Raw genomic sequence first — 11927 nt, forward strand, 5'->3', positions numbered from 1 at the left:
AACTCAACTGCTGGGGATGGGGGGAGGGGGAGCAAGAGAAGTAAAAATGGCACAGGGGGAGGAGCTTGACCGCAGAGGCCTGCCAGTCTAACTAGGGGGGCGGACGTATCAAAAAGCCCACGAAAGCTTGGAAAGTTGATTGGTTATTTTAAAAAGCCCCTGGTCTGTCTCAAACCCACCCTAATACAGTCCCAGGGGAAGAAAGAAGGCTCTCGCACTCTCTCTCTCTCTCCTTCTCTCCCCCCACCTCTCTCTCTCTCTCTTTCTCTTTCCCCCTCTGGCCCCCCCCCCCCCCCGCCCCCCGAGCCCTCTCTGTCTCTCCCTCTTCCGGTGACTCGTACTTGTCCTGTTCTCGCATCGTCTCTCGGCCAGGAACAACCACACCATGCGTGCCCACTGGCCGCGCGCCCGCAAAAGGCGGCGCGGGCTCCACAGGGCTCAGCTTTAACAGGAAGCAGAGACTCTGGACCCTGGCTTTTGCTGGGGCCTCACTGAGGACAAGGTTGGACTTTTCCATGGAGACGGGACGCTGGAAACACAGGGGCAGATTTCCATCTGAATAAACCTCACCACACCACAGTCTCCCGTGGGTGGGTCCGATAACACGTTTCTTGAGATCCTGGGGAAGAAGTCCCACCGGCAACACTTACAAACTGGGTTTCAGAGCTTCTCCCCTGTGGGCCGTTTTTTTAAAATCAGCCAAAGTAAAACAATCGATGTGCCCAAAGAGGCACATTTCGGGGTGGCAAGCTCTGCTCCCCTTTAGGGACGGGCAGGGCGGTGGGTGGTGACCCTGGTCAGAGCTTGGGTAGCTTTGCCAGAAACCTGAGTGCTGGCCGGAGGCCTGCGGGGCGGGACAGGGCAGGGCTGGTGGGCGGGGCCAGGGCGAGGCGGAGTCACGGCCCAGGCTGGCTGCTGACAGTGAGGAGTGCCGGCCCCACTTCAGCCCGCTCTCTGCACGGTCCAGAGCCCCCCGCCTGTCGCCTCCACCGTGTGCACCCTCGGCCACGGGACAGAGTAAGTACAGGCGCTGCACACTGAGAGCCCAAGGGGCGTGTGAAGAGGGTCAGGAAATGCACTCTGGACGTAGGGCGTTCGGAGGGCTTAAGTGTGCTGGAGGGGTCCCGGAGAGAGCAGGAAAAGCTCCCCATGGTGCTGGGGCAGGACTAGGGCCTCTCGGGCAGCAGAGGTGACCTTGGGCACCACACGAAATCTGGCCGAGCCTCAGTTTCTTTGCAGGTACGATGCAACTTACTATACCCTCTGGATGGGTGACATGACGATTAATTACGCGGCTGGCTGTCCCCAGGCATGATTTTTATCTCAGGGCACATCTGGCCACGCCTGGAGAGGTTTAGTTGTCACAGTGGGGGGTGGGGGGCAGCGGCTGCTGTTGGCAGCCAGTGAGTGGGGACCAAGGATGCTGCTCAACATCCTACCACGCACAGGACAGCACCCCCACCCCCTCCACCCCCACCCCACGATGAAGAATGATTCAGGTCCGACAACTGCCACTGGGGCTGAGGCTGAGAGACCCTGAAATGAGGCAGTGGGGACAAGTGTCAGTGCCCAGGAGGTGCTCAGTGAGTCCCAGCTTGTCGTCTGTGCCGGGAACCTCTGACCTTTAGGAAGCAGGAAAAATAACCAACTGTCGTCCGGTTCCCTGAGATGAGGCCGCTTTGCCGGGAGGCTGCGCCCACTCCCGCTGCTCTCCCATGGCCTCACGGCCATTGGTTAAGTGACCAAAACAGAGGCCTACGGTGAGAGGAACTTTCCGTTTTTTCTACAGGTGGGGCTGTTGGCAGGAAATGTCGGAGTGACAGGGGAACTGCTGCCCTGGGCAGGAGGGAACTCTGGGGGGTGGTGGGCGGCCGTGGGGATGGTCTGGCGGGTGTACGCTTCTCACCGACCTCAGCAAGCCGTACGCATGAAAGACGTAAGTGAGCCTTTTGGTGGGTCAGTCCCACCTTAATGGGGTGGTTTTTTGAAAAGAGAAAAAAGAAAGGAAATGGGAGCAGAGCAATGGTGGGGGCGTTGTTCAAGGTCGCCCGGCAAGTGAGCCCCAAGGCCGCCGCAGCTCAGCTCCGGACGCCCAGCCTGACTGCTCTTCACCACTTGTAGTGTCCGGGGCGTGGCCTGACACCTCTGAATTACAGAGAATGAGACAGGTTCATTCATTCACTCAGTCACTCATTCATGGCACAGAGGTGCCTGTGCACTAGCCCTCGCCCGCTGTGAGCGCATCTGCTAGTGGCGGGGAGCAGTCGGAACCGAAGGGGCCAAGCACAGATGCACGTGCAACCGCACTTACACTATCCCCTGAGAGAGGAGAGAGCAGTGAGGAGGCCCGAGGTCTCTGGAGGAGCTGGCCCTGGTGAGAAAGGCGGAGAGAGGTCTCCTTCAGAGCGCGGAATGTGCAAGGGCCGGGGCTGGGATGGGCTCGCTGTGTCCCAGGAAGTAAATAAAGAAGCGTGTCCAGAGGACACACGTGTCCGAGGGCAGAGCGGGTCAAGCCGAGGCTGGGGAGAGCCGGGCAGAGGCAGACTGCACGGGGCCACCGCACAGATTGGAGTTAAATTTTACCCCAGATGAATGGGCAGCAATGACACACCTAGGCAGGGGAGTGCGGTGACCTTGGCTGTGATGGAAGGAGATTCAGATGCCATGTAGCACGGCTCGTGGGGACTGAAGAAGTGGGGTGGGCCGGGTGAAATATGGAAGGGGCTTCTATTAAGACCATGGCGGGGACCATGGGGAGGAGCAGGCAGATTTAAGACACCTTTTGGAGCTGGAAACCACGGGGCTTGCGGACGGTCTGCAGATGGGAGGGAGGTTTTCAAAGTCCTCTAGATCACCGCTCTTAGGAAGTCTGTGCCCGGGGTCTTCAGGACCCCAGGGAAACTGGGATTCTGCCCTTCCCTGTCTGCCTGGAACCCGGGGTCCATTCCCTTCTGTGATGAGCAGATCACAGCTGGCCTCTTCTCGGTCCACATCGCCTGTAGCCGAGGCCAAAACGGACCTGGGTGGGTGGGACCTTTCTGCCTGCCCCTTGGAATAAAAGCCGGCAGATTTGGGGTCCATGGATGTTGGGGGATCAGTGAGTGAACCGCCCCAGGGTCTGCCTACCTCCAGCTGCCTCGGGTCGCTATGGCCTGGGATGTCACAGGCCTGGGACATCACAGGAGCTTGGCACCTCTGCTGCCCTCCCCCTGACGTGCAGAGGCATCTCTGAGGAAACGCCGGCATCAGGCACCCAGGAGTGAGTCAGCCAGGCCTGGCTCCGCCAGTGCTCCAGCTGCCGGCCTCCCGGGTGCCAGGCTCCCGGGGCCTGGAGCAGGCTTACCCCGAGCTCCAAGCTGGCGCAAAGCTGTCAGAGCTGCGGACTCCCACCACAGGCCCAGAAGTGTGACGGCCAGGCCTGGACTCTGAAACTAGGAAACTGAAATGAGGCCCTGAGAACTCCCCGTCCTGGGGAAGGACCTCTCTGACCCTCGGTTTCCTCTTCTGTACGATGTGACCATGCTACCAGCTCGCGTTGTTGTGCATGAGCTCATACAGGCGAGCAGTCTGGGTGAGACCCCGGGGTCCACCCCGAGAGCTACAGAGGCAGGGACGTGTGTCGGGTGTCACTCCTCGGGGCCATGAAGGGACAAGCCAGAGGAATCTGAATTATAGTCCGGTGCCCTCACTCTCTGGCTGGGACAAGCAAGTCCGTTTCTCTGGGCCTCAGTTTATTCACCTGTAAAATGACGTTAACAATGCTTGCTTTTGGTGGTGATTAAGTGCAGTAATAGTTACAGTGTCTTAGTAAGTTCTGGATAGACAGCAGCTTTTTAAAAAAGATTTTATTTATTTATTTTTAGAGAGGGAAGGGAGGGAGAAAGAGAGAGAGAGAGACATCAATGTGCGGTTGCTGGGGGCCGTGGCCTGCAACCCAGGCATGAGCCCTGACTGGGAATCAAACCTGCGATACTTTGGTTCGCAGCCTGCACTCAATCCACTGAGCTACGCCAGCCAGGAATAGATAGTGGCTTTAATAAAAGGAAGAGAGTGGACCCCAAAAAGGGCAAGACATCTGGGTCTCGAACCTGCAGCCAGCGGGGCTTGAGGGAGGCGGGGCCTCTCCAAGGAGACCCTGCTCTTCAGGGGGAGCCAGTGGGCACTTGGGGGGTGGGGACAGTGGTGGGGAGGAGGGTTACTGGCTGTCACAGTCACAGACCTCCAGCTGCTTAGGAACAAACCGAGGCCAGAGAGGGGGCAGGCCTGGCCCAAGGTCACCGGCTGGGAGGGTGGGAGGACGAGAAGCCAGAGCCTTCACTCCCGCTCCATCCAAGCAGGAAACTCCCTCTGCGTCTGTAGCTTTTCTTTGAAAGCCCTCCCTTTGGGGTGCTGACCAGCTCAGTGCTAATCAGCAGGGGTGGGTGGGGGTGTTGAGCGCAACTGTTTCTCCAGCAGCAACCTGCTACACTGACCGGCCCACACTTGGCCGGAGGGGAGGCCACTCTTGGGAAGGGACAGGGAGTCTCAGCATGGCAAGGTCAGAGCATGTTTCTGAATTATCTGCAGATTAGGGCTGGCCTTGCCCGGAATGCCTGGAATACAACATCGGGACGCCGTGACGCAGTGATGGAGGACCGGGGGTCCGGGGAGGAGGATTGGGGGCCTGGGGAAGCCAAGTGGTAAGGCATTTCAGAGTGAGGGCTTTGAAAGTCAGAACTGGGTCTGAGCCCAAGCTTTGCCGCTGTTCGCAAGGGACTCGCCCTCTCCGAGCCTCAGGTTGCCCATCTGTGGAGTGGGGCTGGTGGCAGACCCTCCCTCTGCGGGTGGGCGTGAGGCTGAAGGAGTTGACGTGTGTGAGGACCCCGTGGCTTCTGACGGTGGGTGCGGGCCTTGTGCCTGGCCCCCCACGGTGCGGTGGTTGCCTTCTGGGTAGTCCGAGGTTCTGCAGACAGACCATGCTACATGTGCCTCCTTGGTGAGCTCAGACACAATTTGGAGGCCAGGGCCTGTCCCTGTGACCTGTTGAGTCGCTCGGTTTGGCTCAAAGACAGGACTGCAGCCTGGTTCGGCCTGACGCCCAAGCTCATTGGTTTCTATGCCCCCGCCACTTTCCTCTCCCCGCCCCTCAGCCCCCTCTCCCTGCAGGGGGCCATTCTGCCAGCGAAACCCACGGCAGCTGCCGGGGGTCTTTGGAGTTTGGTTTTGCGTGGGTCACATGACTCTGGCAGCGCCCACCCTGGGGCTGGCAGCCTGATGCCGTGGTGTCCATGGGCGGTGGTCAGGGGCGGGCTCCCGGCTGAGGGGAATTCACCTGCACCGGGAGTCAGTCAGAGCCACGGCGACTTGGGAATCGTCTGCTCGACCACTGCCGGGCTCACGTGACAGTGTGCGTGTGAAAGCGTGTCTCAGGCGGGGCTCTGGCCAGACGCTGCCACACCAACAGCTCTCACTCCTGCAGCACCAGGTCTGTGCTGAGCCCTCACTTCTGTGCACTTGCTCAAGGAGAAGGGGGACGACTGGCATCCGTGTGCACTCTGGTGACTCTCAGGAGACTGGCACCCGGGCGGTCACATAGTAGGTGCTCAGGAAATAGCCGCTGCACGAATGAATCCAGGCGTGCTGCGAGCCCCATGGGGGGAGGTCGGCCTGAGGAGAGCCTGGAGGCCTTGCGCAGGCTGCACCCAGGAAGAAGGGAGGGTTAGAGGTCACGTCTGGAAGCAGGCTGCTCGCTCCCCAAGAGCCTCAGAGACTCGAACCAGGCAGAACACGGGAGAATCTCCGCCCCCATGCCCCCTCGCCCTGTGGTGTGTCCCTTGATGTGAACGACAGGGGAAGAGCCTTGCCCTGGTGGCCAGGCCCCGCCTCCAGGCCACACCCCTCCACCTTCTCCCTCTCCCTGCTGAGTCCTCTCGGGTGCTGCACCTTGGGCAGGCGGGGGCAGTCCTCTGGGAGCTCGGCCCTGCACGCCTCCACCCCATCTTTTCTCCGAGAAGCCCCGCTGGCTGCACAGCCCCCTGAGCACCTCTTCCCACTCTCCTTCTAGAGCCAGAGGCAGCGCCATGCAGCTGTGCCTCCTCTCCTGCCTGGTGCTGCTCAGCCTGCAGGCGGCTGGCCTCCCCCGCCACCACCACGCCTGGAGGACAAAGAAGAGAGCCAGGGAGCTGCCCGTTGCCAGCGCTGAGGCCCCTGGTAACCAGAACTTCACCTTCGACCTCTACAGGGCCTTGGCGGCAGACAGCCCCGACCAGAACATCTTCTTCTCTCCTCTGAGCATCTTCCAGTCCCTGGCCCTGATCTACCTGGCGGCTGCGTCTGACACAAAGACACAGATCTCGGAGGGTCTGGGCCTCCCTGCACAGGGGGGCCCGGAGGAGGAGGAGGCGTTCCACAGGGGCTCCCACCAGCTGCTGCAGGAGCTCCGCCAGCCCAGGGCGGACCTCCAGCTGGGCCTCGGCACCGCCCTGTTCATCCTGCCCACGGTGCACGTCCAGGACGCCTTCCTGAGCGCCGCGAGGACGCTGTACCTGGCAGACACCTTTCCCACCAACTTCAGGGACCCTGAAGCCGCCCAGAAGCAGATCAATGATTACGTGGCCAAGCAAACCAACGGCAAGATCGTGGACTTGGTTAAGGACCTCGACAGCTCTGAGATCATGGTTATGGTGAACTACATTTTCTTTAAAGGTAAGACCCTTTAAAGCTCGAACCTGAACTTCCTCTTTCTTTTCAGCTGCTTTTGTTAAGAGAAGACCCGACTCCCGCACACATGAAGGCGTGGGAGTAGATTTGGTCTCGTCTGGCGCGTGTTGACAGGGTGAAGCCAACAGCAGCCGCGGGTGCAGGGGCGCCTTCTCACTGTGTGAGCGGGTGTCCACAGCCCCAGTGCCCTTTTCTCTGCTGGGGAAGAGCTGTGTCCTGTCTCTGGGCCCCTGGGGGCACCTGCGGTCGCTGCTTCCCCACGGGTTCCCCGGCCCGAGTTGCTCATGGCCGCTGGGGCGCGTGGCTGCTGACACCGTGGCCACGCAGGGCGGGACTTGGGGCCTCAGCAGGGACTGTGCAGGCATCTCCCAGGCCGCGCCCTTCCCCCAGGCCCTCTGCATCCCAGCCGCGGTTTCCTGAGCCGAGAACTCCCAGGTCAGGAGCCTGCTCCTCTGAAAAGTGTTCTCTCCCCTCCTCGAAAGCTAATCCCCGTCTTTAGCTCCCTGCCATTTCTTATAAACATCTCCCCCCATCTCAGCTGTCACTTCTGCTTCCAAAGCAGCGACTCAGCCGGCGCGCCGCGAGAACTCTTAAAACGTGCAGATCCTGACTTTTCAGCCAGGGGCACGGACCTCTTTTCTTTTGGATTGTCAGATTTCTTGAAAAGTGACAATAGCCGATATAACAATAGCCGTCGTCCAGTGTGAATGAATCAAAATGATCCCTTTTTACTTGCCAGGTCTACAGAAAATTAGTCCTTGGTGTGCCGCAGAGTGTTAGGGATTAGTTCATGTGTGCCTCGAGATGAAAAGGGTTGGAAATCGCTGTGCGGACGGCTGAGCCCCTCGGTGCTCCTTGCGGGGCCTGGCTGAGGGAGGAAGGGAGGAGAGGAAGAAGGGGGAGGGGAGGAGGGAAGGGAAGGGGAGGGAGGGTGGGGAGAAGAAAAGGGAGAGAGAGAGAGAGGGAGGGAGAAAAATAGTTCAATGCTAACCACCCACCCCTCTTCCTACGCTCACAGACACTGAGTATCAGCTGGGATTCTAAGATCCCTTGTCCGCAGCCCAGGCTGTTCCCTCACACCAGGCTGCCGAGGACGGCTGAGTCCGGCATTGGGGCGGGATCTATATTTGATAACTATGAAGAAGGTGGTGGAAACAATTGCTTGTATCACTCTGATCAAAAAATTCCCATAGGAAGAGACAGAGCAGGACGCACGCATAACTGAAGATTTCCCAGTGGGAAAAATCACGTATCTCGGCAAACCTGACTAACCTTTCTTCCAAACGGAGATCAAAGTCCAATATTGGGAAGAGAGTGAAAAACAGACTAACTCACCTGGAACAGTGTAGCTTTACCAGCCGTCCATGGTTTTTACGCTCCGCACCTGGGTATTTGGCCTCCGGTTATATCAGAGGATCCCACAAACACTCGGGGTTCAGGGTCTCTGAAGACGTGAAAACCAAGCTCCCTGTCTTGCAACTGTTGCAGAAGCCCCACAAGACAGTCAAGTGTGTGCCCCTCAAATTATAAAGGGGTCCAAGCGGTTCAACGGTCGCCGCCACCGGCGCGAGTGCTCTAAAGGGAATGATGTCGGCTGGGTAGAGTTGTGGTCTCCGCATTTCTCACGGGCAGCTGAGAATCTCTCGTTTCTTGTCCATGTTTGCTTTTGTCTTTAGCTAAGTGGGAGACAAGCTTCGACCACAAGAGCACCCTAAAGCAGGACTTCCACGTGACCTCAGAGACGGTGGTGCAGGTGCCCATGATGAGACGTGAGGATGAGTATCACTACCTCCTGGACCGCAACCTCTACTGCAGGGTCGTGGGCGTCCCCTACCAAGGGAACGCCACTGCGCTCTTCATTCTCCCCAGCCAGGGCAGGATGGAGCAGGTGGAGGCGGGGCTGAGCCAGGAGACACTGAGGAGGTGGCTCAAGAAGCTCACAAAGAGGTATTCTCGGGCCACGCTGGAATCAACCTAATGCTACACACCCCCAGTGAGACACAGGTCCCCTAGGGCCACACAGCCGTGGTGGGAAGGGCTCACCTAGCCCGGGAGCTGCCTCCCGGCCCAGAGGCATCAGCTGAAGTCCCAGAGCCCCTGGGCCTGGCCCAGCTGGAGGGGTTGGGGCTGGAAGCCCGCTCTCCTGGTGGTGCCCTCAGAGTGTGCCGTGGCCTCTGGGGTAGCCCGGGTCCAAGCCCGGAGTGAGATCGGCTCTGCTCTAGGCAGGAGCTGGAGGGTCGTTAGGGAGCCGAGGGGAGATGGTAGGAATATGAGTAATGGTCTGATGCTCTGGAAGAGTCTAAGAAGGGTCTTCTGTTTCTAGAAAGCTCCAGCTTTACCTTCCCAAGTTCTCCCTGGAAGGGTCCTATCAGCTGGAGAAGGTCCTCCCCAAGCTAGGGATCAGGGACCTCTTCACCTCGCAGGCTGACCTGACGGGATTCACCAACCACTCCAACATCCAGGTGTCTGAGGTGAGCCACAAGCTCCTAAGCACTTGCTTTCAGAGATAGCCACCCCATCCCATCCCATCCCATCCCATCCCATCCCATCCCATCCTAACCCATTCTGTTCCATTCCACTCCATTCCATTCCACTCCATTCCACGTTCCGTATTCTTTCTCTTGCTCCTCTGATTCTTCAAAATGCAAAGGCTTCCCTTTGCGTCTTATATCCTTTGTGCAATGAGAAGTCATATCTAGCAGTGTCTCGGGGGAAGGAGCCCTGAATGAAGCCATCAAAACTAAAAAATCAGGCAGTAACTCCTTCACTTGCCAGCTGGGTGACCTCCAACAATGCTTCGACCTCTCTGAGCCTCCTTTTATTCTATAAAATTGGAGTGTCACCCCGTCGCTGTGAGAGCCCTAGGAATTCAGTGACAGACACATGTGCTCCCCTGCCTGGGGCACAGCCATCCTGTCATTCCCCCACCTGCTCCGAGGCCCGGCTGCACAGCGACTTTGACAGGGACGCCACGGGCAGCAGTTCTGCCACTTCCTGTGATGTCATTCCCCCCGCCCCTGCTGATTTGGCGGTGTCTGTCTGGTGTCTCCCCTGCAGATGGTGCACAGAGCCGTCGTGGAGGTGGACGAGTCGGGAACCAAAGCGGCTGCGGCCACGGCGACGGTGTTCACCTTCCGGTCGGCCCGCATAGGCGCTCAGGTGGTAGCGTTCAACAGGCCCTTCCTGATGATGATCATGGAGAACAACAAGAACGTCCTCTTCCTGGGCAGAGTGATGCGCCCCTGAGGCGGGGGTCTCTCCCGACAGGTCACAGGCCTCCTCGGCGGAAGAAGTGGGTGCACCCTGGCCTTTGATCTGCTGAGAGCTAATGATTTACGCAGGTGCAGTTGACTAGTGAGACTTTCGCAAAGAGGAACAGGAACCCTGATACACGGACGATTGCTTCTTTTCACCCAGTCGCAAGGCACAGGGACCGGGAAGAGCCCTGGAGAACGTTTGGTCTTGCCCTCGTTCTTCGTCAGTGGAGACGAGCTCCGAGGCCCAGAGAGTTTGCTTGACTTGCCCAGGCTCACAGAGCATGTCAGAGGGGGGAAGGAGCCCACAACCCGGGCCCCTGTCCCCAGCCCAGCGTTACACACGGCTCTGTAGGAAGGCTGTCCCCAGGTAGACACTTCCACCGGGACGTGGGTGTCCAAGCCTCGTCCCCCACTTACCAGCGACACCAGCCATCCACGTGCTACGGTTTTGAAAGAACACCCGAATGGGCGTCTGGGGTGGGGCTTCTGTCCCAGCCAAGCAGCTGTGTGACACTGGGGCAGTTTTGTCCCTCTCTGGACTCCGGTTTCTCCGCGTATGCATTGAAGGATCAGGTCAAGGCTGGAAGGATCCCTGAAACCACACAAGAAGGCTGGGGTGTTACTGCCAATCACAGTTGATGTCGATACATTCGAGTGCCACTCAGCCTTTTAGAAAAGCCAGCCAGCAGACAGCGAGGTGGAAATGGTCCGTCCCAGGGCTGCTCCACCCTGTGGATGCAGTTACAGTCTCATGGGCTTGGGTGGCGGTGGGGGACTGAAGGCCTGTTGCAAATAGTAGAGCATCATTCAAAGATGCTGCTGAACTTTAGTGTCGGCCATAACAATAAAGCGTTTTTGCAAGCACTGGGCATTGTCCTTAGGGAAGTGTCTCTGGGAATGGTGACATTGATAGCTGACCACGTTCCAGGCGAGGTGCCAGGCACTTCCCCTGGACAGTGGTATTGCCCTTCACAAGGTCCTCTAGGAAGCAGGCGCTCTGGCCCCCACGTTACAGATGGGGAAGGTGAAGCTGGCAGAGGCAGGCGGCTTACCCAGGCGCACAGCTCCTAAGGGGTGGAGGCCGGGTTCGACTCCAGCCCCACAGGGTTTGCCCTGTGCTGTGTGTGCTGCAGAGGAGATGGCACCAGGAAGCCAAGGCCTGAGTCGGGGCACCTTGGCTGAGGGCTCCCCTGCGGTCAGAGACGCTTACTCCCTTTTACAAAACCCACCGAGTTTTTCTCCCCCAGGGCATCGGACACTTTAAAGATGCTTCAGTGAGTGAATAAGCAAATGAGCCCTTCACTCAGTCTCAAACGGTCCCCTAACCAGCTGCCCCCAACTCTGACCCCCCGACTGTCTGCCCACCCCGCCACCCTACATGGATCCCTAGCTTGCTTTCCACGAGGCTGCTTGTACCACTCTGGTCCCGGAGTCTGGACTGTGCCACAGAAGGGTGTTCCTTAGAACTAACAAGATTGGGACCCCAAGATTTGACCACTCCCCGAAGTACTAAGCACCTACTAAGTGCCAGCCTGAGGAGATGCTTGGCACCTGGGATCTATCTCATTAATCCCTGAGCCACCCTGCGGGGCTTATCACTTTCATCCACTTTAAAGAAACAAACTTAAGTGCTTGCCCAGAGGCCCCCCAGCGGTGACACCCACAGGCCCTGGCTCCGGGACCCAGGCGGCACGTGTTGACTGGTGGCAGAGCAGGTGGCTGCATCCTGACCCAGACAGCTTGTCTGTCTGCATCCGAGCTCCGAGCTTGGGACAGCTTTTGGGGGCTGGGCGTCCTATTGGGGTCAGACCCGCTCCCGAGCGCCTTCCCCTCGAGAAACACCTCGCCTGTTTGCCCAGGGGTGCAAGGTCAGGGGGAGGGTCTGCCTGTGCAATGTGTTTAAGGCCAAGGTCCAACGCTGTCTAAAGTTTCCTGGGCAAATGGTCAGCAAGCAGCTACTGGGTGCAAGAT

At 58.7% G+C, this 11927-nt stretch overlaps 1 protein-coding gene across 3 annotated transcripts; it reads left to right on the forward strand.

The window, feature by feature from the left end:
* Positions 1-880: 880 nt before the first annotated feature.
* Positions 881-10820, forward strand: SERPINA5 (serpin family A member 5). 3 transcript variants are annotated; one of them, XM_045823721.1, is made up of 6 exons: positions 915-1017; positions 4567-4679; positions 6221-6684; positions 8376-8646; positions 9023-9170; positions 9757-10820. In XM_045823721.1, exons 2-6 carry the CDS (start codon positions 4627-4629, stop codon positions 9943-9945), a joined length of 1125 nt encoding a protein of 374 aa, XP_045679677.1. In that variant the 5' UTR covers positions 915-1017; positions 4567-4626; the 3' UTR covers positions 9946-10820. The 3 variants fall into 3 exon arrangements, with proteins under 3 accessions (XP_045679676.1, XP_045679677.1, XP_045679674.1); XM_045823720.1 differs by lacking the exon at positions 4567-4679 and having other exon boundaries at positions 881-1017; positions 6044-6684; XM_045823718.1 differs by lacking the exon at positions 915-1017 and having other exon boundaries at positions 6044-6684.
* Positions 10821-11927: the final 1107 nt, after the last annotated feature.

This window comes from Phyllostomus hastatus, unplaced genomic scaffold (genome assembly GCF_019186645.2).
Source record: "Phyllostomus hastatus isolate PE091 unplaced genomic scaffold, TTU_PhHast_1.1 phas_scaffold_501, whole genome shotgun sequence".
In the NCBI taxonomy this organism is placed as follows: Eukaryota; Metazoa; Chordata; class Mammalia; order Chiroptera; family Phyllostomidae; genus Phyllostomus; species Phyllostomus hastatus.

Bases quoted from the DNA above. Each gene is read 5' to 3' on its own strand.
- SERPINA5 (XM_045823720.1), top strand. From the start codon at position 6,060: ATGCAGCTGTGCCTCCTCTCCTGCCTGGTGCTGCTCAGCCTGCAGGCG. The intron at 6,685-8,375 runs GTAAGACCCTTT...TTTTGTCTTTAG, and splicing joins GAACTACATTTTCTTTAAAG to CTAAGTGGGAGACAAGCTTC. The intron at 8,647-9,022 runs GTATTCTCGGGC...TTCTGTTTCTAG, and splicing joins CTCAAGAAGCTCACAAAGAG to AAAGCTCCAGCTTTACCTTC.